Genomic DNA, 26,347 nt, shown 5'->3' with positions numbered 1-26,347 from the left:
CTGGAAATCCCTCTCATTTGGTTGCCTGCCAGTGAAACTGCCATCCAGATACCACTTTGCAAATGCAGCTTGGCCATGTCCCACAAAACACTTATTTTCAAGAGATTGTGCTCTTATATTCTTAAGGAGCTGTTTCTGACTGGCTTTGCCCAATATCCATGAGCAATAAAAATATATTTCTAAATCCAATTGCAAATATAGCTCATTTCCAGGAGACTAACAAGGAAGTTATTTTACTGCCTTCACCTCTGGGTAAGTGTCTGCAGGTGTGGCAGCACAGCTATTTTTAAACTGAGTGGCAACCCCTGGGATTACCGTACAGAGGTATGAATCACTGCCCTCAGATTAGAAAGACAATTGCTATTTGCACAGCAGAAAGGGAGGAACAGCCTTCTTTATAAATAAAGGGTGAGGGCAGCACCAAGATGGGGACCCCCCATATGACCGTGCACAGCCCCTAACCCCCAGTGCACAGCCCCCAGTGCACTGGTGACTTCTGCAGTCAGAAGCCCCTAAGATGGGAACTGAGAGTGCAACAGCACCCTGCAGATCCAAAGCCAGTGGAAACAGCTGAAAAAACTCATATATCCCGGAGAAACAACTTCCTCTTTGTCAGTCTTGAGTGCCCTGGGGTAGGAAAGAGTGGTGGGAAGCAGAGGGAAAATCTGCCACTCATTTCTGTTGAATGCTGAAAAGTTCGACTTATCTGTGTCTCTGTTGGAGTAAATTAAATCCAGAGCTTCATTGGTTCAATCCAACCTTCTGAAAAGTCAACTAAATAACATCAGTTCAGCCACTTTAACCATTCTTTGCCCAAAACACTGGCAAACTGGAGATTCACAAATACCAAACAACATAATTCAGACCCAGATTTAGTACATGTCTTTCATACAGATACCAAACCAAAAGGCAGCCAAAGCACCTTTTGTGATTTTGTGCTACTTCTCTCAGCATCATGAAAAGCAGACAGTTAACAAAATTCACATCTTAGAAGGGCAGAGTACTATAAAACCACAACATTTGGCAAATGCCTCTCTGTGCTGGAGCCAGAGTGTCTGCTGTTGTCCAACCAACAGCACATTTGTTCCACCACCATCACTGTCAATATTATGTGTGTCAAATAACTCACGTAGAGCTGATCGTGAATGTTGGCGCCGTGCTTCAACAGAGTTTCCACTACTTTTGCGTGCCCATACTGACAGGCAGCCAGAAGAGCTGTACCTCCATCCTGTGAAAAAGCAAAGAGTGGGTACAGCCAGGTGAGAGGGCGCGTGCCAAAGGCTTTAAGGCTTTTCAGAATTTGGCTCACGGCAGTTTTATAGTGACTAGCTACTGAATCTTTCATAATTTTAATACCAAGTCTTGCCACATAAATCTTTAAACTTGGCTCTGTCATTATTTTTCCCGAGTTTTTTTAGGGAGGGATAGGAACTAAGAAAATTCTGGGTTTTTTCTTCATCTTCTGCTTTGCCACTAGAAGTTTTGTTCCCTTCAAAACTCCAAGCGCCGCCATGTCTCTTGCTTTTACAGCCAAATCCCTCGTGCCTGCCAAGCTCTTCCACTGATGGAAGGACAGCACACCTTTCCCCTGCTCCAAAGCCTATGGATCATCTGCTCTTCTTTGGCCAGAACCTTGTGCCCTGTTGTGTCCTGCCTCTCATCTGTGGATTTTTGGACTGAAGACAAGTAGGGGGGGAGGGGGAAGCATTTTAAAGTATGCTAGCTGATTGTAGAAGTGTGAGTTGGACCAAACCTATGATCCTGTTACCTCTGCTTAAGAAACAATCCCTGCAGGTAGGATCAATCCCAGCCAGCTATAGTTGCTGCATATCACCACTAAAGGGAGACCTAGGCACATGCATTAAATCCTGCTCGTAGAGGCACTCTCTTGGGAGTCATCTGAGAATGGAAGCACCTCAGAGTTGCTGGCAATTGACTCTGAACCAGCTGAAACAAATGAGATAGCAAACATAGGTCTTGCCATCTTAAGTGTGCTGTGACCTATTCAAAAATTACCAGTATTTCTGACACTGATATGGAAGGGAAGTTCTTCTGCCTGGGATGGAACCATGCCATCATGCAAAGATGATGCACAGCCCAAAACATCCACACTACAGGTCTTCTCTCTCCTTCCCTGCATTCTCCCAGTCTCTAGCCTCTCCTCCACAAGATAAGCTATCTAAAGTTCAGATAAATGGTTTCTAGAGCTGTTATTAATGTGGCCACATGACTGTGTTTTGCCTCAAACTTGTTCTCTGAAATAGCTATAAAGTTTTGTCTGAAATTTTCCACGTAGACAGATATCCAGAAAAGCAGTTACAGCTTGAATGGCCTAAATGGATCTTTTATAATGAGAAGTGCCAATCAAATTTATTAATCAGTGGTGCTATTTCACGGCTATATTAGCCTCATGAAAACTCAAGCTCTGACATGACTGAAACAACCCACGGGCACTGTTTATAGCTATTCTCAAAACCTCATATTTACCCTTCCTCCCTACAACATTGAAAAACAAAGAACGCTTGAGTGTCAGAGAAATCACAGATGTAAGGCTGTTGTGTGACAGTCTAAGGATTGCCTACTAATTCTGGATTATTTGAGTAAATACAGTGTGTAATCAGGTCAGTGGAGTTAAGTTTCTCTATAAATACAATGAGACATTAGACATTCCTGCCAAATTAAACTACTGTAATTTAATAGGAGCTGCTGGAACAAAACACAAAAGCAATCACTATTGTTCCTGGATTAAAAAACACCTTATACACACTTAAAAGACAATGGAAAAGCTAATAGCTTTGTGAAACCTGTTTCCCGTCTCCAACCAGCCAAAAGCCTCTTTGCCTGAGTGGTGACTTACCAGATCAAAGGGCTACAAACAAAACCCAGACATTTTTAAAGACTCTTCCTCCCGAAGGAAATTGAGAGAGAAAGGTTAGTGAATTAAGAAGAGAAACTATGATACCCAGATTGGAGGTTCTCTGTGGAGAGGCAGGGAAGGATGAGTTTTATGAACCTTAAAAATGTTGAGGTTTCCTGTATCGAGGGTAAATAGGCATGCTCAGTGAGTTGCATATGGGAAATATTTGTTTATTATTTTATGATCTGGCTTTTGTTTTCTAAAATTTTTGTGTTCTCAATAAACTCTTCTTATTTTTAGAAGATTGACTGGTTATTACCATAATTTCTGTAGGGAACCAAATGACAGGTCCCAAATAAAAGACAAGCCTGCAAAGCAACCACAGTTAGCATGGCAGAGTTAAAGACCAGCTTGGAATCCAAATGTGTGATCCCATCCTGGGAGATGTGATAGCTTGGGGTTTAAGAAAGGCAATACTACCTCCCAAGAGATGCCTAAGTGACTCAAAATGGAGATCCTGGTCAAGTGTTTGGTTCAATCCAGTGAACAGTTTTAGACAGAGACATTTTTTTTCAAATAATAACCTAATTCTAGAATATACCATTTGGATCTTTCAGATTAGAGGGACTAAGTTTTCCTAGATCAGCCTGATCAGAGTCCAGGGGTCAGAAAAAAAGTATTGGGTGGTTCCCAGTTCCATCTGTCCACTCTGAGTCAAATATTTACTGTGTCAGAAAGAACTGGGTAACAACTTCTTGGCTCAAATATTTGGTCCCTGATCAGGAGGACAACTGAGCTCAAAGACCTGCTCTACTGCATGTCTGATGTACGAAGCTGAATACATTCAGCAGAAGGGACTGGGATTCCTCTGCATGCTCTAAGTTGGGGTACCACTGTGAAAAAGCAGATATAGATCTTTCTGTAATAAAGGCAAGTTGGGGGCAGGAATCTTTTCCACTGACCATGTGGTAAGACAACACTTAGTTAAATCAAGGAACTGTCAAACAGTGTAAAGGTCCATTGTTTCTTAGAAGGAGAAAACTCAGTCCCCCTATCACCCTACTGAGCTTCCATTTGGCTTTCTCTTACACTTTACTCCAGAAGGCTGTAGCTGGACACCCCAATGTTTTACAGTACCATGGGAAAGCAGATAAGTTATGGGGGGGAAAAAAACCAGTAAATTACAGAGTTTTAACATCCCTTTCAGCCACGTGATTCCCTTTTTCCTTTTTGGCTTCAGCTGAGACAAGTAAAAAGCTGAAGCAGCATCTTTGGTACTGGCAAGCTTCTTGGAAACTCTGAGCAGAGTAGCAAGTGGGAGCTGGACACGTGAGCAAGTACTGAGGCACTCCCGGGGCACTCGCCCTTGTGCAGTGGGCAGGAGGCTGTTGGTGCAGCCTCTGAGAGAAAGCACGTGGCCTTGGGTTCATGTCATGCTCATATCCTGTGTTCCTGACACAATGAAGCTTCTATTACTCCTGCACGGCAAACCCTCCCAGCTCAGATAGGAGCCAGTTCTCTCAGCTACCTCTGTAATTCTTCCCCAGAAAACAGTTTTCTTACGCCCAGTCTGTCCTCCCCACTGACAGCACATAACAGCAGCCGCCAATCTCCAATGTAAGTAACTGAAACAGCAGCACTCAGTAAGACCACTGTCTATTTGCCTACCCTTCCTTCGCCTGTCATCGTCGCCTGAAAGTAGCTTAGAATTACGTGTTGTTTTACCATCTCTGAAATATGCTACAGGGGAGGGGAACTGATCTTCTGCAATCACTACTTGCTGCAAAATAGCCTCTAACATACCGCTTGACCCGCAGTACTGCTCAGAAAACAAGGGTTTGCCACTATGCAAATCCTTTTAAGAACCCACATGCTTATAACATGTATTGGAATAAAAGAAAAAAAGTTTCAATCTATGTTACATACTTTTATGGATGCCAGACTGGGACAATGCAGAATAATATTATTGATTTATATATATATATATAATAATTAACCTTCAGTAGTACTATCCATTCTCTTTACAACATCAGCTTTTATTGCTAATTATTTTATTACACTGTGTTAGAATGCTTGCTTTGCCTGCCATAGTAAATATCAACTCTAATGACACAAGGGGTAACAAGAATTGCGCACCTGTATTAAGACAGTTCTCCAGCACTCTCATATATGAGTAACAAATATAGTAATTACAATTTACAGGTAAGTGCATGAAAAGGTGTTGGGCTTTGCATTTCTTTGTTTTAAAATCTCTGTTTTCTAAGATACATTCAATTTTTTTCTTATTTTAATTCCACGTCTTCATTTATAATAGACATATATATATTCTTTGCAAATTGATCCGTTTTGCAGTGCCCTTTAAAAACAACCAGGATCAGCCATACCTTTTCCAGTGCTGCTCCCAACTGAATGTCTTAGTCAGAAAATGCCTTATCTCTAACCTGAAAAGGCATATTTTGTCAACTATTTGTTTCTGGGGTTTGAGAGGGATGGAGGAGCCTGTTACCTTGGTCACCTCTTAAGAGAACAATGGAATAATTCCAGGCTATGAAAACCACATTACTGAATCAGAAAATTGGACTGATACAAAACCACACTAGCAGGCCAATGGAAGATGTGCACTGTCAATGCACTACATCTCACTAATGCCTCCTGCTCAAGTGCACACTGCTGCACAAAGTAGTTAGTTTCTCACCCAGTCTCAGTCTAAAAATTCAGTGGGTTACCAAAGTCCAGCCTGGAAGCTGTAAACATTTAGATTCCTGTGTCTAGATCTTCATTTCAAAAGAGCTGCAGTACCCAAGAAAGGAATGAGTGAAAGAATGAACATGAAAATATCCAGGATAGGTCCCAGCATTAATGGTGTATTTAGCAAAGCCCTCATACTAGTGTCCAGAGAGAGCAGATCCTTGCAGCAAAGAGAGCATGGACGTGATAATCTACCTCAACTTTTTAAACAAGTGTCACTTTCATCTGGCACAGGTTCATAGTAACTCAGCAATCCTTTGTTCAGCTTCTGAGAACCTTTTCAGGCACTGTAGCTTGTGTCACACCGTGAGTGCTGAAGTGATCGATACACTTCTTGAAGAAGGATGAGAAGGAGGGAATACTTGGACAGGTATGTCGGGTGATGCTACTGGAAAAGAGCCTCACATGCACATCACACATCAGTTTCTCATGTTATGTCCAGTGGGAGTTGGTGTTGTCTTATGACCAGCTTGTGTGGAAATGGCAAAAAGCTGTGGTCTGGAGAGGAAGAGCATCCTGCAGCTTAAAAGATGCTTAGGACTGGCATATGGGCCAAGTTAGGTCTGGATTCAGAAGAAGAGGTAGGCAGGAAAAGGGGAGCTGGAGGCAAAGTTTCAAGGTGAGCAACAGAAGAGCCCAAATTTGCATTTGTCCAAAGATGGAAGCCATTTGGAGCAGCTGAATGCAGAAATATTTCTTTTTAATTTAGATCTTCGCTCCCTTTTTTCTGCCCTAGTGTCTTACATCGATATATTTTGCATGCTTCATAAAAGATCATATATTGTCATGAAGGATCAGACAATTTCAAGCCTGCTGTTCACCTTCTGGATCAAGTCTTGGCCTCTTCCCAAACTCCTAGTTTACAGGCTGTGGAAAGATTCAGTGAAAATGTAATTGTCCCCCTAGATAGAACAAGGTATGAGCCTCTGACTTCCCAGCTGAATGCAAGGGAAGATTCCCTTTCTGAATCTTGCTTAGCCTCACCTATATCCTGAAATAAAAGTCAGAGAAGCAATGCTTATTTTAATGTGCAGTTTTACCCTATAAATCTGTCCCAGAAGAAATTATTCAGCACTTTAAAATCCAGCTACTGTATTTAACATTGCAACCTCCTGCATTGCCAAGTTTTACAGCTGCACTTGCTGTTGTGTTAAACAGCTACAGTTTCATTCATGTTTTTATTACTGATTGCTGCTGTGGTCAGAGAGCTTTTCACCACAAGTATAGCTCCCTGGGGTACTGGAATACTACTCTAAGGGTATGTGTGGACTCTGTCCACAAAACCTTAGGATTTTTAGCCTCTGGAGCATAAAGAATCGAGTTTCTGGTGTTCCATCAATTTCCTTTGTATTTAGAGCCTATATTTCCAGGGACTGCAGAAAGCAGGTATGGATTGAGGGAATCATTCAAATCACAGCCTAGAGTATCTTGAAAAATTGGGTGCTGTGGGACAAAGAACTATTCCTTCTTCAAACACAATGCTATGGGTCCCAGAGTAAGTGACTGGCAAGTGTCCTCCCCAGATTATGGGAATGCTTCAAGATGTGGCTAGCATGTCAAGGACAAGTATATTTAATGAAAACATGTTGCTTTTGGTTCTGTTTGCTGAAGGCAGAGGTGTTAGTACTACCTTGTACAAAGAAACTTAGTTGATGTACTGCTGTCAGTGATGAACTGCTGTGCTTGTTGCTGTTCACCCCATGAGGGGTGACGAACCCAGGCTCTGCTGCCTGCATTTTTGACTGTTCTAAGATGTTGTAAAAGGACCTGCCTGAACAAAGAAATAAAAGCTCTGAGGTGTATTTCATCTTCTTTTACAGATGGGTAAATGGGAATTTAGGGAGGACTGAAGCCATTATACTCCTATGCATCCTATGGTGGTACGCAGAGATATCCCAATGCAGATGGAATATCTGTCTATGCAAGTGAAGTACATAAACACCTAAACTGAGATCATATCTAACATGTACAAAAAGACCCTTTGATCTTGTATTGGAGGATGGCTTAAGAGGAAAGACTGATATCACTATTAAGGGACAGATCTTTGATCAACTTATGCTATTAAGTCTAGGTAATAAAAACTAGTCACAAGTTAATATTTTTACAATGTATTGCATTATGCATATTACTCAGAAAATGTTCAAGTGAGGAAATCCTTTTATCATCTTAGCACTGTCTTGTCATATTTCATGAGAATATGAAAAAACAGCCTTGATTGTCAGAATGTATCATCATGCAAAAATAGACCCATCATCTTACTTTATTCTTAAATTCAGTGGAGGCTCCAAATGAGAAGAGAAACTTCACTACATCATTGTGGCCTTGTTGTGCAGCAAAGAACAGAGGAGTTGCACCTGACTGTAAGAGAAAAATGTATTAAAAGAACTCCAAACACATAACACACCCGACTGAATATACATGCAAATAAGGACTGAGTATACATTTCCAATGAAAAAGTATTGAGCTCAATCAGTTGAATATCAGCTGAATGATGATTTTGAGGACTGCAGAGGACACTAGGTATCTTAACTCAGTCTTCTTCCCATTGCACTGGGAAATCTGTCCAGCATCATACACTTGAGTGAAATCCAAGAAGAACTGAAACCCCGTATTTTATAGAAGTTGTGTAACATACTGTCATTAACATGTGAGCAAATCAAGACCCCAAAAATCATTATGTAAGCTTTTAATAGCTGGATTGAAGGGAGAAAATAGGGAAGGAAGGAAGAAAGAGAGAAAGAAAAGACACGCAGGTTTTCCTGACTTTGGGCTCTCTCATCCCACACAGAAGTTGCAGGAAAGGGGGAGCTACACATGAAATTCACTCCAGTACCAAAACCCTTTACAATAGCACATGGCCCCTTTAGACCATTTCAGAACCCCTTCTCCTGGAGACACATTTATGGGGCACTCACTTCCCCAAGCTTCACTACAACTTCAGAGCACAAGAGCACTGGTTTGAGTATGTGTATTTAATTGCAGAGCAATGCCATTGGTCTTTAGGGCTTAAACTTCATCTGTTCTGCTCCTTTTCTGCAACAGAGTGATTTTGGAGGCTTTCAATGTTTCTCTTTTTGTTGGCTTGTTGAATCAGTATATCCTGAGTGATACTCATGAGCAGCTCCATAAAACTGTTCTCAACTTTTTCTTTTGTAGCTGCTTTCCAAGCAATATTTACCTGGGGGAAGGCACATGTTTAAATATATGTTTTGTTAGAACAGGACCCCACTGAAAGACACTGACAATCATGATTAGAGCAAGTTTAGGCCAGTAAGTGCAAAGACACTTATATCATCAACCATGGCATTCACTGACTCAGTAACTTACAGATGTCAGCATGAGATTAATGCTCTAGTTCCAGGTAACCAAGGAAAGTAAGAAACATTGGCTTGTATTATTAGAGCAACCAGCATACTGCTGTCCTGCACTACATGCTGCCACCCCATGTAACTGCATGTCCTCCTTAAGCTGCTCTTAGGACCAGTACAACTGTGGTTATCCCAGAGCAATTCTGCTCTGTGTAGCCAACACACAGACCAGAGTAACTGCAAGTACTCCTTACAACCATTTGCATGGAGCATGAGTGAAAGGCCGTTTCCCAAAACGAGTCACTGATGTCTGTTCCACAAGCAAGCATGTCATGGTGCAAGAGATGCCTTGAATGCAAAGCAGAGATGTAGGGAAGAGTATGGGTGATCAAGTTGTGTGATTGTTAGAAATGAGTTGTCTCAGACTAAGAGGCAGAAACTCCAAAGCATACCGAGTCAAAATAACCCCTGTGCTAGCAATGGCACCTATTCAATTTTAACCACCAGGATGCAAATTAAAAGGTAAAAGATTTATCATTTATTCCATCTGGAGAGCTGTAAATTATTGTGCCAATAAGTAAAACTGCAAATACATAAATGGTATAACCTGGGGGGGTTACATCTCAGGTGTAACTGACCCTCCCCAACCATATGTGCTGAAAATGTTTGATAAGTTATTTTTAAATGTACCTCTGGCATCTCATTTTCTGTTATAAACTCCAGATATCTGATTCTCTGATGCTGTCAGGAGAACAGACCCTGTTATACATGCACTGCACAGCAAGTGACAAAGAAGCAACTGGCAAAAAGCCACAGACAACTGTCTATTATTATTTGTAATAAACAAACAACAAACTTAATCAAGCCCTGTTTGAATGCAGAACTTCTCCTACCTCTCTCTGCAGATTGATATCTGCTCCTTGCAACACCAATTCCCGTACACAATCTATGTGGCCATAGTAAGATGCCACCATCAGAGCTGTTGTGCCAAGCTGGGGGTAAGGAAAAATAAGTCAGTACCTTTAACAGACACCTACAGCAATGAATCAGGCTGTCTGAAAGAGACAGCATCTCTTCTGAAAAGCTGAAGGAAGATTATGGTCATCAAATAACTTGCTATCATTTTAAACCTACTATCAAGAATACTTTGAAAATAAGCAATTAGCAGGTGTTTAAGCAAAAACATTACAGACTTGCCTGCAGTGTTAAGGCCTGACTGTTCAACAGATATGTATAAAAATACTTTGCCTTATTGCCCGACAGTAAGTGCCACAAGAATAAAAAGAATGTTTTTTTTTAATACACAGGCTTTTTTAAATCACAGAATCCCAAAGATCTTTGCATCATTTCCAGAAGAATAACCTTAGACACAGGAGCTGAGTGACTCAGCTGAGTCACTTATTCTGAGTCACAGTCAGGAGTAGGGGCTGGGTGATTTGAACACTAATTCCCTATTCAAACAATCAGAGCAAACTCATTCTGTGACTCTTCACATTATAAAAGAGAACTTTCTGTCCAGAAATATGTTCCCTCAGTACACTATAAGGTCACTGTTCCAGTGAACCAAGTAAGATTGAGGTTATATGTGTGTGGTGTATGGATAATATGCGAAAACCATATGCATGTAAGGATGAAACTCATACTTCTAAAACATTCCCCCACACCATTTCAATTTAAAGAAGAAATAGGTGACATTGCAAAAAAGAAGCATGTGGTCTTAATTATACAAAAATAATTTAGTCTAGAAAATGTGTATGTCTGATACAATTAATAATGCAGTGCAGTGTGAAAATTCTTGACCAAAGTTAGTCTTCTTTTGTGAAAAAATGAGCAGTAGTGGACCTTATTTTTTTACATTGATCTCTGTCCTGTTTACTTCAAGCCTCCATCTGAACATCCTTCCCTCCCTGGCAGAAGGACAGTCATAGCACCAGCTCTAGAAGTACTGTAGGACAAATTCTTGCCTACACGGCAAAAATGAAATGAAAATGAAAAGATAGGTTAAAGTCAATGTGCTTAAAAAAATCTCTTGCACTTTGAGGGTATTCAAAGTGAGAGAAGCTGTGGCAGGTTCATGTTTCAGGCTTGAAATGGCACTAATCCTGTACAACACTGGCATGACTCCATGTCAGTCAGTCCCCATGCCAAGGGAAAGAAACCTGGAACTTCCCAACCTCAGTTTTCTCCTGCTCTTTGACACAGCTTAGCACAATCAAGTATCTCACCATATGTTACAGGCAGAATAGAAAGAAATAGTCGTTATCCGTGTTATCAACCCATTTCTAATCTCAAAACTAATTTCAACCCATGTCAATTACAGTGAGAAAATGCCCATGAAATCTCTCTGTCACGTGTCTGGGCTCCTCTTCAACTGGCAATCTTGTGCCTTCATGTTGGTGCCCAGTCCAGAGATACTGGAGGGGAGGAGGAAGAATTTAGCAGACCACCAGTTCTTCTAATTATGAGGAGTTCTGCTAGCTGACAGAATCATTGCTACCTGGGCTTAATTGAGCTAACTCTCTACTGTGATCTATTACTACAATGACATTTCTTTGCAAAGAGAAGCCCGAGGTGCTAGGATCTGTGTTTTAAATGTCAGCCCCACAAATAACTGTGTAAGACACATTTTTGAATGCTGGCAAATTCTTAACCCCTTGCCACTGATGTAAATCATGATCTTAAGTTTCAAACTTGCTTCCTGACAAGAGAAGGTTTTAAATCATCCTTAAGTGCCTTAAGACTCTCAAATGTCTCATGTTAGATTCCTACCACACCCTCTGCACAGTGGACTATGGAAAGTGATGCAAAATCAGTGGTGTGGGTGTAGGTGCATTGTGTGCATACGCTGTCTTTGCAGTCCACATCTACTCGCCCACTGTTCAGCAGCAGCTGGAGGAGAGCCAGGTTTCCTTTTCTTGCAGCCCAAAATGCAGCATTGGCAAGTGGTGTTTCTTTCTGGTGAAAAAAGAGAAAGAAAAAAAAATAAAAAAAGCAGAAATAAACCATTTTGGAAGATACATTGGACAAACATACACATTGCATACATTCTGCATTCAAGCCAGGCAAGTTTCAGCTTAGCATGCTGTTCTTTCAAGCCCAGAGCACAGAAAGGAAGCTAATCTAATTTCTTTGTGCAATTAAAGAGATCAGACTTCCTGTGCTACCTCATGTTGTTTCAAGTCTTCCCTACGTCCATGGCAGCCTATATCTCTTAGATTGCTCTGTAATGAGAGATGATGATGCTAGACCACAGGGAGACATCATAGAAAACAACATATTAATTGGTACCTGTATTGTTTGCTTCTGTGGTGGGGCTGGCCACAGTTAGGTTGAAGCATCCTGCTGACATGTCCTGCTGCAGGACATCCTCTTGGCTTTCAGGTTAGCTTTCTGTCATCTCCTTCTTTTCTGTATATAAACTCCCAATACACAAAAAGTATTGCTCATGTGTTTCCTAGACTGCTTGGTCTGCCTCCTCCCTGGAATTAACACTCTGTAACTGTGGGCATGTGTGATATCTCCTGGGTGATGCTAGAAAAAAGGCTAAAATCTGGCTGTTTATAGACTTTTGGATTCATTTACTAGGTATGCAAGGCAACATGAAAGGCAAAATTAAGAAACTCTGAAAACTAGATAACACAGGCCACTGCTGAACAAAATAATAGTAATATAATACTCTTTTGAGGCCTTCTTACTCTTAGAAACAATGCCACAGTGTGAATTCTCCTGGGTAGGAGCAAAGTATCACTGCCCCAGCACAGGAAGAGGGCAGAAAAAAAAGCCATGGGCTTTGCTCTTAACCTCCTAATCTGATCCATGCAGACAGCTGCCAATATGCTGCCCTGACAGGTAAGCACTGTGACAGGGAGAAACAACACTGTGATGGCAATTATACATATCCTAGAGCAGGCTCATGATGCTGATTTTTTAATAAGGCCCCAAACCACCAACAGTGCAATAAAGTATCACTTCACTGATACTTATACCAAAAACAGAGTCAAAAATATCCAGGGGCCTTGCCTTCCAGTGAATCCTGCCTTCATGATAAGAGAGTTCAGAGTGGATATAAAAGTCAATCATTCAGCTTCAGAAATGTAATAGACACTTTTCCTTGTCTAAATGTCAGTGCGCACATGTAATGTGGTAGAGAATCGGGATTTAATGATTTTACAGTTGATACTTAAAATGCACACGTACGGCAGAGCTTAAATTGCTCCCTTCACTGACATACAGATAATAAACTTTGCAGAAACCAGCAGACACAAGACGAATCATGAATCTCAATCTATCTCAGGTCCACTGCACTGAGCACTTTCCTTGGGATGCATTTTTAATATTCATAGGTTTGAAAATTGGCAGCTGTTTGAGACGAGAGAAGTTCCAACAATTCAATAAATTATAAGCCACTTCCTATGAATTGATAACAATATTTCTTGTACCAGCACATATAGCTGCAGAAGTCTGAATATTTTGGCAAGCCCAATAAGCTAAATTCTGATCTTCCCTTCATAGCTCATGGATTTCCCTGGAGAATCTGTAGATAATGTTGATCAAAGAAGAGCTTGCAGTTTATATCCTCCTTGCAGGCAATGCTGTAGTGTATTCCTATCTTTAGCCTTACAACCACTAAAATTTTATGTAAATGCAAACAACTGACCCAAACACACAGTGGCCCATGTTGCCCTTTTTCCTCTGATTTATTAGACAGATATTTATAACTTATTTATAGAGCTGGCAGTTAGGAATATTGTCTTATTGGCTGTATCACTATGATATTCAGTGGAAAGCTATTGCAAAAGAATTATATTTAGACCTTACAGAATGGAAAATCAAATTCTTTACCTGTTATTGTCTCACTCTATCCCTTAAAGTTTAGAAAGCTTTGGGGTATGGCAATATATCCATAAAGGGAAAGATTTATTTAATCCAGCCCAGTTTACACTACAAGGGCAACTGCATTTTATTATTCATACCATACACCACCACCACCTCCATTGGTCAGGTAGGTAGGAACTGGAATGAATATTTAGGAACTCCTTACCTGCTTTCACCAGTTCACATGAGGAGAGAAAAGAACTAAGTGTCCAGTGTTACCTTGGGCTGGAAATAGAAGCCCAAAGTCTTTAGCCTTATGAGTCATAAATTCCTACCTCTTCCCCCCCCCCACCCCCTGCTGCCTCCCCCCACCCCTTGTAGCTCCTACAGTAGCTCTTCAGCAAACTTGTCCTTGTGCTTTGGATCAGACCCAAGGAATGGAAGAATTCTCCAGTGTGTCAAGGACACAAAAACAGATTTTTCCCTGTGGTGCTTTCAACCCAATTGGCAATGACTGCTACTAGTACTTCTCTACCCCTCATGCTCCCTCATTGCTGGGGATTCCTTGTACAAAAGTAGAGTACACAGCACACTCACACCATCAACCATCCAGTGGTTAGACTAAAATAAGCAAATACAAATCTGAGCTATTTTACCTCCTAAAGTGAATGGTAAGTGCAAAGTCATTCAGATGATAAAGAACAGCCCCATTGAGTACCATGCGGCAATTTCTCTTCTGCTTTCAAACAAGGATTTACACCTCTGTGCTCTTCACTTTCAGGTGATATCAGCACTACTGACATCACTGATAGGCAAAATGTAAGACACTACTTTGGGATTAATAATTCAAATAATTGAATAATTTTTTAGCAATAAATGGGTTTTAAGCTGCAGGATGTGACTGCTGTTGTTCAGTTATGAACTCAATCTTGTTCTCATCAGATACGTCTTAGGGAGAGGTAATGTTGAATTTCAAAAGATTAACCGGATAAAATTTTCACGTAATTCTTATTATAAAGCTAGTCTGGTCCCAAAGCATCCTTAAACTAAACAACCGATCCTCAGCACTGACAGTCTGGAACAGAATGTGATAAACCTTTGAAAAAGTGATTAGTTAATAGCTTTGGTGAAAATAGCTTGTTTCATTATGTCATTTACTCCAGCATCAGCAACTTTCAGGATAAAATTTCCTTCGCTTCATCAAGTTCTCTAAAGCTTCATTTCAAACTCTGGCTGTTCTATTAATTTTGATTGTTTGTGTGCTTTTACAAGAGCCCATAGATGAAAAGCTGGCATTATATTCATGCTGTATTGCCATTAGAAAAAATACTTATTCAAAAATGGCCTAGAGGAAAATATATATTATAAATCTGACAAGACCATTTCTGTGCAGGGATACAGGAAAAAATAAATTGTGCTAATATATCTGTGTTATCTCAGGAATATTGAGGGGAAAAATATAATTTAAATGCTGTTACCACCAGCACCCTGGGCTACCTTTGACTTGCTGTTTGCAGAGAAAAGGTAGGTGACAGTGGGGTAACAGCTAAGGAGGAAGAGTGCAGTTCTTAAACAGGGGTCTTGCAGATGAAAGAAAAGAGGCAGTAGGAAAAGAGAAAGAAAAGAGAGGAGAAAGAGAACACTAGCCCTGGTAGTGATGTGTTCCTTTTACTGTCAAAATACAAGAAAATTCTGTTTTCTTTCTTAGTTTCCAATCCAGTCCTAATGGAAAGGAGGAATTGAGTGAAAAATTTTAAGAAGAAGAATTGGAAATCAGGATCAAGCATGATATGATGGAAAAGGTTAGTGATACTTAGGAGCAAAGAGTACTTTATTAGATAGCAATATATCTTACATGAAGGATCCTGATAAAAAAGAAAGGTCACTCAAGATATAAATGTTGGTTAGACAGGCAAAAGCTGGTAGAAGAGAGAATAGTCGTGTATATACACAGTGAGAAAGAAAGACAAATGGTACATCATGGGTAAGTAGAATATTAAGATGGAAAACATGAATAGACAGTAGCAAACTGGGACAGTAGGGATCGAAGCAAAATACAGTTTTCTGAGAAAAAGAGAAAATGCAAAGCAAAAAGAGAAATAAAGCAGAGGGAGGTGTGGGCTGCAACTCTCCAGAGGGGCAGGAAAGCAGTGAGCCACCTTGAACAGGAGTACTTTCTCACAAAGTGAGAAACAGGGCACAGAATAAGAGCTCACAGAGACATAACAGAAAATAAGACCTGAAGGATGGAAGAAAAAACCAAGGAAGCCAAAAAAGGAGAATACAAGAAGACAGGGCTGGTACCACCAGGAACATGAAGCTAGGGTGGATGCTTGTGAGAAATGAAGGTGGAAAAAAACTCATAGAGACAGAATGAAAGGACAGAAAAGACTAAGACTAAGAAAAAAAAAGGAGGTATGAGACCACTGCAGGACCAAAATGGGAATAAACCACAGAGACTGCACTGTAGCCAAGTGTATCCTGGGCTACACCAAAAGAAGTTTGACCAGCAGGTTGAGGAATGTGCTGCTCTATTCTGCTCTGTTGAGACCACACTTGGAGTACTATGTTCATCTCCAGGGCCCCCACATTTTCACAAGGGCATGTAGTGACAGTACAAGGGGAAATGGCTTTAAACTGGAAGAGGGCAGGTTTAGATCAAAATAAATTCTTTATTGTGAGGGTGGTGAGGCACTGGAACAGGTTGCCTAGAGAAGTTGTGGATGCTCCATCCCTAGAAGTGTCCAAAGCCAGCTTGGATGGCATTTTGAGCAACCTGGTCTAGTAGGAGGTGTCCCTGCTTATGACAGAGGGGTTGGAATGAGATGATCTTTAAGGTCCCTTCCAACACAAACCGTTGCATGACCCTGTGATTTCACCACCAAGTATAAGGCTGAGCTGCACTGTGAACAAAGGTATTCTCCTGCTTGCCAGGGCTATAACTGCAGGTGGAAACCACCCGCTACACCACCACTGAGCTGACATGGTGCCTCTGAAGCACTGACACTTCATGGGGGAGATAACTTGACAGGAGTGAGAGGCAGGTACAGGGAATAATCCATCAAATAAAGTAATGCAACACAAGCAATATGGCAAAGGACTGGCACCGAGCTGCTGATCAATAAGAGAAGGGCAAGCACAGCATCCAGAAAGTGCATAACTAAGGAGAAGACGTACATCCATCATAAATATTATCTGTTAACATAATTAGTAAATTGCTGCTTGCTTCCCTCTTTGCCAAATAACCTTTTTAATCCTGTCCTCAGATTAAAAAACTTATTTCAGTTTTTGAATTTGAAATGAGAGCTCTTGCATGGGTTTGGTTGGAAGAAGTACAGAAAGTGACAGGAATTGGAGGCAGCAAAGGGAATGAACCAGCCTGGCTTCAGTGGACACCACAGCCTGAAAGGAAGAGCACGGATAAAGGCTGCCTCCTAACTATTACACAACCAGCACCAGCAGAGACGGTTGGAAAAGTGAAGAGGAGGCTCCTGACTGCACCAAAACCCACAGCACAGGAGCCCGGCCACCCTAAAGCCAGCTTTACGCTCCACGGAGTCTCGCAGTTTATGTAACACAAGCCCCGCACCCTTTTGAGGCTGTCAGCTGTGGAAAGCGTCCGCTCTATCAGCTGCCAGTGCACTCCCAGTGCACCCCATAGCCCGGGAAGGACGCTGCTGTTTTCTTTCCCTCCGCCCTAAACCACCCTCGTTTTTCCTAAAAAAAAAAAAGAAATAAAATCAATCCCCGAACCCATGAATATGACGGAGCACTTCACGGACTGCCGGCACGGCAAGCGCAAAGCGGGAACCCAAAGGCGCATCCCCCCGCCCCTCTCCCCGGCGCCCGGCTCACCTTGAACGACATCCTGCACATCGCCGCGCTCCGCCTCCGCCTCCGCTCCGAGCCCCGCGCAGCTTCGGTCGGCACCGTCGCGCGCCCGGGCATGCGCCGGGGCCGGGGCGGGGCGCGCTCCCTCCGGCATCAACTTTTTGTGCTCAGGGTTTCTGCTTATTTATTATTCCCCTTTGAAGGTTTTGGTTTTTGGTGTTTTGTTTTGTTGGTGTTTTTTTGGGTTTTTTTTTATGCAGGAGGAGAATATTTGGGATTAATATTATTATTATCCTTAAGAATATAAAATTAGAAAATAGTAGAATATAATTAATTATTTTTAAGCATATAATTTCATGTAGTTACATAGAATTTTAGTCTATTGTTATTGGTGGTATTATTATTATTGTTATTGTTGCTGTTATTATTATTATTAGTAGTAGTAGTAGTAGTATCCCCCGGCTTCAGCAGCAGCATCCTGAGAAGCCAGCCCCCGCAGTGGGGGACCCATTGCTCTCAGCCTCTCGTTCAGACCTATAGATCAGGCCTCTGTGGCTCAGAAACAGAACAGAAATGGTCCAAAACTCGGGTACCCTTACCCCAGCCCCAGCCCCATCACAGAGCTAATGCCACCTCCACAGCACCTCCTTTGTACTTCGCAGCCTTTTCCCTTCATATCCAGGAAAACCTTGTTAAGAGTAATGGTTGTGAGTACACCCACGCTGCTGCCACACAAGCATGTGGGGGTGAGCACCCCTTCACCTTGCTTGCATCCAGCTATCACCAACACTATCTCTCATGGGTGATGTGCTCTCATTAGGAAGCCAGTGAGTTCTTAAGAGCTTAATTTTAAGCCTTTAAAAATGAACAACCATAAAGCCAATGCATGTCCTGTTTTGCCTGGCTGCCACAGATTTCATTCAAAGTCTGCGTGATATAAAATAGGCAAAGCAGGGCATGCTCTGGTGGGAGATTCCTGAATTTCTTTGCTATTGTTGGTTTAAACTGAGCCCTTAGGGATTTTACTCTTTTGATGTGCACACATAAATCCCATTCATGGGAAAATTATGCGCGTGCACTGAGAGCAAATACTTGCGCTGAGATCCAAATAGTTTATTCTACAAATCTGCAAGTGAAGGATTTTCTACAGATCTTTTTCCTGAGGCAATATTCATCTGTGCATACAGTAAAACAAACGGTAGGGAAGCAGATGAAAGCCACTAATAGCACAAGCTCATCTCAGAATGCATGGCCTGGTGTGAACCTCACTTTAATTACTGAGAAGATCATACAAACATGGATGATCATTCTGATTTCTTCTTAAGCTTAAAAATACGGAATAAACTGAGTAGATTACATAGTTAAGAGTCATCCTTGCTCTGACCCAATTGCACAGAGTTGCTTGCCCACTGACAGAGGAAAATATTACTGATCTGTACACACTCCCTACCTCACCCTTGGAAAATCCCTGTATTTATTCAATCTATTGTGAATAACATGCTAAATTTTTCACATTCATGAGCCAAAATATTTGACAAAGGAAAAACAAAAAATTCTTTGGATAAACAACAAAAATGGAGACTAAAGAAGTACAGGTTTTTTGTGTCTGTATTTTGGATGTCAAGGGAAAAATTTTGAAGTGCCTTTCTAAATTTCCCCACAGAATCTGAAACTGCACCTATTTTCTGTTGCACACGGTCTCCTGTGATTTTTCTGTTCTTTTATTCAGGTTCAATAATTTGTCAGAACTGTTGAATACAGAAATGTATATATAAGGTATGTTCTTTTTTGGTGATCCTTTGAAAGTTTATCCCAGAATGCATTTAGAAACTCTGTTTTTTGATCTCTATCTATTGTTACACTCAAAATCATGTTTATGGGCAAAGAGGAAACACGTCTCATATATATAAAACCAAGAATTTATAATTAGTATAACTGAATCTTAACAGTCTAACACAAGAACCATTACTAGAGCAGATACAATTATTGCAGAAAAAGAAGTCCATACAGGAAGAAAAAGGTAATATTAATAATACTACAGTTAAAACCTATACACACTTTCTAGTTTTTACTCCTTTTCCTGATATTATCCTCACCTTTCCCCTCCTCTGCTAAGTCCCAAGGTTGGTGGTTTCATTCTGATGGCAGTGCTTTGGGAGGTTATGGTGAGCTGTCAGCATCGGGAATTGGTCGCTGCAGGGAATATGATGTTCATGGTAATGGCTTCTTCCCTCTAGGGTCTGCATAACATCAGTTTATATGTTTGCTAACATGCTTTTACATCTGACTCTTTCTTCACCAGTCTACAGCTCCACATTACAACCAAACTCTAATTTCAATTAGAAGAACCGCTGTTAGAGCCAAGCCATGTAAAACAAAGTTGAGGGAGGTCAAGAAAAGTTAAAGACAGTAAACCTGAAAAGGCTCAGCCCTGCTGCCTTGCAAACCCAATGTCTGCTACTAGCTGTGGGAATACTGCATTTTAGGGCTATGTGGTGATGCTACCCACATCTCCCTTATTTTTGATTCTTGGCAGAATACTTAAGATTGCAAGATACTTGAATGGATTGGGAATTGTTACCTGTTAGGCAGAATTCATCTGCAGGGCAGTAGGCTGCATTCCTATCACCCAGTATTTCATCACAGTGATTATTTCAAATATCCTGAATCACGTTGTCTTGTACAAATCTGAAGGCGATCTAAGATGAATTGCAGGAACAAATCAAATTATTGCCTTTAAGCTGAATCAACCATTCTGTGTAAGTCACAGACAAACTTCACATAAGCCAGAACAGTTCAGACACATCTATATATGAAGGATTAAAAGAAGTAGCACAAATTTTGGATTAGCCAAAACATTCATTTGGAGCTCTTGATCCAAACATCTACAAGTTTTTATGCAAAGACAACATTAATTTCTATTTGCTTTAAAAATAGCCATCAACAAACAAATACCCATTTAGAAACGTGAGTGAAGAGTAATGTAATTTTGCTTGCTGTGTATGGAAATGGATACATATATTTCAGCAGATAAGATGATCAGTGTATGTTTTGTAACTTCAGCAAACTCTGACATGAGATTCTGCCCCCATTTTGAGAACCTGTTGTTAAATTTGACTGCCACCTTCAAGACTCCAGAGCTCTTTACTGCAGGGTGTGTCACACAATTGCATTTGCGTAACTCAGGAGATATGGCATTGACAAATATGTTTCTGCGTTACCTTTTCTCATTTCCCATATGGCTGTATGTCAATAGTGTCAATGCATTTGCTTTCAATATCACCTGGATAAAGATCACTGATGAGAGCCTGTGAAATTTATCCTCCGTTTGTAACTTATTTTTTTTCTGAAGTTTTGCAAATGGTGGAGATCTTAGTATAATGTTATTGATTTCAGCTGTATCTACATTGTCTTCTTTCCTCAGACATTTGCTTCCATTAGCATTTAGTTATTTAAATATTTTTTTAAATGCGAATAGGTTTATATGTTTTTCCAGAAATAAACTACTTTACCCAAAGATTAAAAACAAAAGGCAATTTAAAATGTAAAATGGAGCAATCTTCAGCAGTTTCAGCTACAAATTCTGAAGCCTGGTTTTACCCAGACAACAGTAATATGCCTTGCTACTGTGAACAGCAAACTCTATTTCTATTTTACTAAAGGTATAAATCCTCCATACTACTCTAGTTCTCTTTGCATGATTTCAAAATCTTGGATCATTGCCTCTTAGACGACTGTTGTATGTTTCTGCCTATGACCTCCTGTGTGGGCTTAGGCAAGTCTTTTGTGCTGAAATCTTCAAAAATGGCTTCTCAGTTTGGCTTCCTTACATTCTCTTGCCTTATAACTCAAAATGCTGACACCAGGACAAAGATTACTTTTGAAACCATCAGCCTAAGGTTTTCACACATCAGTTTTTGTCAGCAAGATTCAATACCAGCACACAGTAAGAGAGCAGCTCTAAAATATTTTCTCTCTCCCGACCTTTGGACTCTTTATGTTGCTAAAATCACTCTTGATCTTGGCTAAAGCCTGCAATGCACTGTGGAGTGAATTGAGCTGGCAAGCTCAGACACCACCAACAGTTCTGCTGTGCAAGCATGGACATCTGCATAGACCAACAAATCCAACTGCTTGGATTGGTAAATCAGTTCATGCTGACTTCTCTGGGGACATTCACATTAGAGTTCTAGTCTAGATGAGGAGTACACAGCTGAAGTGACTCTCCCGATTGTCTCTCTTTACTGTGCTCTTTTCTTACTGTGGAGGAATCTTGCACTATATAAACTGGATCCATTTTGAACTAATCTCAAAGAATTTCTCCAGGAGCAGACTCAGTGGACTGCAGCTGCAAACTGCATTCATGTCCTGGGATTGAAAGAGAGCTAATCTGAATTAAAACAAACACACAAACACAACATTAAATGGTACAATGTAGAATTCAGGTCTTCAGCACCATCTATTTGCTCTACAGATTCACTCCTGTTAGGCTGCACTACTTGCAAACACAGACAGCCTGTATTGTGCTACTACTACCACAGCTAGCTTAGGTATCTCTACACTGCAATGTAGTCATTGATGTAGAAAAAACACCTTATGATAAGATGTCTGGTACAGCCATGTTGCCCCCCCCTCCTGACTGAAAATTATCCAAAGCCTTGTGCCACCAGCTCTTCTCCTTGCCCTGTGTGTGTTCTCTCATTCAGTGAGAATCTGGATAGTCTCAGTATTTGCCAGACATCCTGCAGCCCCTACAAATGGGCTGCAAACTCTCTGGAGATCCTAAGCCTGTGAACTGCAGTTTACTATAGGTTTCATGTATGTGTGCTCCATCAACCCTCTAGAGGGACATGGTGAACCTGACTTTTTCAGGATGCACTATGCACAAGCAAATTCATGGTACATAGGATACACAATAAATGTGATACTTTCCAAGCTTGTTGTATCTACTGAAAACAGCTTGTGTCATCAGCTTGTACGTGTCCAACAAGAGTGATACATTCTGGAGTGCCTGGGCATGCCCATCCCCTGTCTGGGAGTGTTAATCATTTCTAGCATGCTATACTGCTTGTGAGTATTCTTCTGACCAAAAGGAATCCTTGGCTGCCTCTTGGCTGCAACTTTTGATGCCCTTTGGCTCCTTCATAGGCACTCAAGGTTGAATAAATGGGCTTGCTTCTTTCAATGAGAATAGCACTGCTCATTTCACGGGAAACACTTGAACAGCCACAGATGAAAACAACAGCATGTCTCAGGTGGACCATCGTTTATGTACTTGCCAACCTTTGCATGCAAAATGCTAGGACATTATGAGTTGAATATTACTTTGAGTGCAACATATTATTGTAATTCCAATTGTCTTTCAATATGTGTTTAGATAACTACTCATAAGAAGCGAAATAGTGACAGATCTGAGAGGCACTTCTAAACTAATTCAGCGAACTGGCATTTTAATTCCAGCATTCACCTGTGTACAAGGAGTTTTAAATCAGGAAAGTGCCAGTACATATCCATCAATGTGTCACTGTGAAAATGCATAGAAATACACACATGGCCTTGCTGCTAGGGTGGTATGTAATTCCCTAACTTGATCTATTTATGAACAAAAACGATGCTACTCATTTCAAGCCAAAATGTTATTCTTGCTAGCACTCCATGGACAACGATTTCAATAACATAACTTCATGAAGGTCTGATACTTCGGACACTGAAATCAGTAAATCCTACCATACGGTGACACCTCTGACGATTAACTCATCAGATCGCATCAGGCTAATCCATGCTGTCGTGTCTTTCCAGTACATTTGCACCCTCTTTTAGGAGACTGACTTCAGGATTTGGGAAGCACTTATGCGTGATTCTTTAAGGAATTTGACCTGGTTTTGCTGATATCTTTGTTGTAGAATCTAATTTAATTTGAAGATGGAATATTGCAAAATTCAGGGCAAAGGAAGCTAATAGATTGACCATCAATTTTGCAATTACTAGGAACATTATAGTCTTCAAGTTGTGTATTGCACTTTTCATGTTAATATCTTAACGTTTTTTGACTGTTAGTTAATTTAAATTTTACATGTTCAAGAAAAGGCATTTAAATTATCAGCAATAACTTTGATAAAGCAGTCTATAGAGTAAAAGTTTTGCCATCTGGTCTGTCATTTCCATGAATCTTTCCCTTGCTAAACTGTAACATAGCCAGCTACATGGGCTGTTCCTTATTTCCATAATTAAAAAACCCCCAGGTCTATTTTACAAAAACTAGTGTATAAAGAAAGTCCTATGAGCTAATAGTGATAATGAGAGAAATAGTAAAACATCCTTTAAAACAAATCTTGCAGACTTTTCAGGAAAACTGTACCAAATATTTATGAATCCCATAAACTTTTTAAAAATAGAATGGAGAATTTACAAAACTGGACCTGAAAATGGAAAAGTTTATCTAATAATAGAAACAGTTTACCCAACATGTTCATAACTGTATGCATTCATCCTTTTAGGGAGCTCTTACCTTGAATCTGTCTTTTCAATACATGGCCCTTTTGCTGAGGCCTCCTATGATATCCAATTTCATACCAAATTTGCTAGTATAAGCTTGTGTAAGGACATGTAGCTGCTAGGAATCACAAGAGTGTTATTAACTTCCTTCATGTGAACCTTTGAACTGATGTCTGAGATAATGACCTGGGATTCAGAGAGAAGTTAGCACAGCATTTAAAAAAGTAGTAGAGAGCAATTTCCACAAATTGTCATTTGAGTGTTTCAATGCCTTGCTCTTTTCTCTTTTCCATTTGTTCAGGGCAAATTAACGCTTTTTGCCACAGATATCAAGTGACAGGTCAAGGAAGTCAGTGAAAGGACTACAACCACCATTTAAGACCAATTTCTAGTCCAGCATAAGAACCAACATGTCATCTTCACTTAGGTGCAAATGCCTTTTGACCTTCAAACAGCTCCAATTTAAACATCTCTATGTTAGCATCTGTACAGATACAACATACTCAAGTTTTTTTTTCATCCTTCTCTTCCCAATCTTAGAATATTGCTCTCTTCAAGTTACGTGGTTTTAAAACAGCGAGTACAGGTTGTGACTGTATGTTTTCTTCATCTGTCACTTCCTTTTGCTTTCCCTGCTTATCCTCTGTATATGCTGATTTAATGACTCAGTCTGAAGCGAACTGTTTACCTGTTTCCTGTCTGCTCAGCCAGAGAGAAGTCTGTGAGCCTGCATTCAAGTGCTTTGAGTTTGCAAGTTTTCTAATTCCATGCCTGGCGCTTAACTGCTGGTGGATACTCACACAGACAATGAAACCATCCGAGTCCATGGGGAGTCTAAACTTGATGGGCAGTGAAGTTGTCTAAATATAAAGGTAGATTCGAATTAAATAATATCACAGTCATTTTTCCCAGGCATTGTTTGAATATTGTTGTGTATAAGTTTACTGTGGGAGGTGTTGTGGTTCCGAAAACATACATATCACATGAGTGTGAGAACAATGCATGGTATATCCCATAAGCTACTGTAGCCTAAGTAAACAGATTTGTTAAGGGGGAAAACCTCATTAGCACTGCACAGGAACCACAAAACTGCTCTGTATTTAGCATGGAAGCACAAGATTCTTGCCATCTCATTCTCATGAGGCGTTCTGAACAGCAAGACCGTATGTGTTTCGTTATTTCTTCTGTCCCAAAAGCCTTGTCCAGGGACAACAGAAGCCATTGCGGAACATAACTTTCAGGATCCATCTCTGAGATGGCTCCCTGAGAGCTTAGAGTCTATACCACTCAGTAAAACTGATCTGGTTGATTGGTTTTATCTTCAGCTGCAGAGGGTGGAGGTCTTCAAAGGAAGGGACTGAGGACCTTGGGCTGAGGGTAAGAATGACAGGGCACAAGGAAGTTCCATGGGAGTCAACTCTACACATGTGAGAGGAAAACTACTTACATTGCCAGGTACAAAATTTATTTAAGTTACTGGCTACCGCTCAGTCTGTTCAGTTTCTCTGTCTTATGCTCTGCTGCTCAGAAAATCAGTCCACTAATGGAAAAGAAAGGACTTGGCTAAAGGACACAGGCATAAAATACCCAAATGACTAATACCACAGCAACACTAAGAAGCTATCACTATCACAATCTCCTAATGAAGCATCTGATAATTAACATGTCTGAAACCAGTTATTAAAAACAAACAAAAAAATTAGGGATTTATAAGAGCTATAACTTTTATAATTATAAACTCTCTTCCAATGAGAATTTTTGTAGTGTACTATGTCTGTCTTACAGAAATCTGTAATTGTGCTAAAAAAAAAGTGAAGGTATTCTCCACTAATTCTACACTTTCACAAGGGATTTGTTTTAAATTTACTATATTTTCCAAGTTACAAAAATAAAAATAAGTAAATCATAAAGTTCTTGCACTGTACCTGTTTGAATTTTTAGTTATATTTGTCGCCTGATCCTCAGCTGGAATAAATTGATATAGCACTGTTGTCTCCTCAGGTTATACTGCTAGAAGTCTGTCTTCCTATCACAATTAAACATAAGGTTCTATTTAAAATTTAAGAACTTGATGGTCAGGCTAGAGCTGAGACTGAAGTAAACCTGAGGCAGTTTGTGACAGCAACACTATCTAAGAGTATAAAAACTTTTCTGGAAACAGATCCCAGGAAAAACACTGCCTAATTAATAGAGATCAGATCACAGAAAATTCTTGCAGAGAAAACTGTGAAATCCAGATGCCACTCTAATTTAACTAATGGTTAAAAAAGCCTGCTAAGAAAAGCAGTTTACA

General features: G+C 40.4%; 1 protein-coding gene across 1 annotated transcript in view; it reads right to left on the bottom strand.

The window, feature by feature from the left end:
• ANKRD29 (ankyrin repeat domain 29) overlaps positions 1 to 17,610 on the bottom strand; it is a 29,380-nt gene extending 11,770 nt beyond the window's left edge. Inside the window, exons 1-5 of the mRNA XM_008928351.3 lie at positions 17,584 to 17,610; positions 11,758 to 11,868; positions 9,807 to 9,905; positions 7,865 to 7,963; positions 1,130 to 1,228 (exon numbers count right to left, since the gene is read on the bottom strand). Coding sequence (XP_008926599.1) covers positions 1,130 to 1,228; positions 7,865 to 7,963; positions 9,807 to 9,905; positions 11,758 to 11,868; positions 17,584 to 17,604 — 429 coding nt within the window. The 5' untranslated portion in view covers positions 17,605 to 17,610. The remainder of the gene's footprint in view (positions 1 to 1,129; positions 1,229 to 7,864; positions 7,964 to 9,806; positions 9,906 to 11,757; positions 11,869 to 17,583) is intronic.
• Positions 17,611 to 26,347: the final 8,737 nt, after the last annotated feature.

This window comes from Manacus vitellinus, unplaced genomic scaffold (assembly GCF_001715985.3).
Source record: "Manacus vitellinus isolate BGI_N305 unplaced genomic scaffold, ASM171598v3 scaffold_1_pilon, whole genome shotgun sequence".
Classification (NCBI taxonomy): Eukaryota; Metazoa; Chordata; class Aves; order Passeriformes; family Pipridae; genus Manacus; species Manacus vitellinus.
Note: the sequence above shows the minus strand (reverse complement) of the source record. Positions and strands in the feature narration are given on the sequence as shown.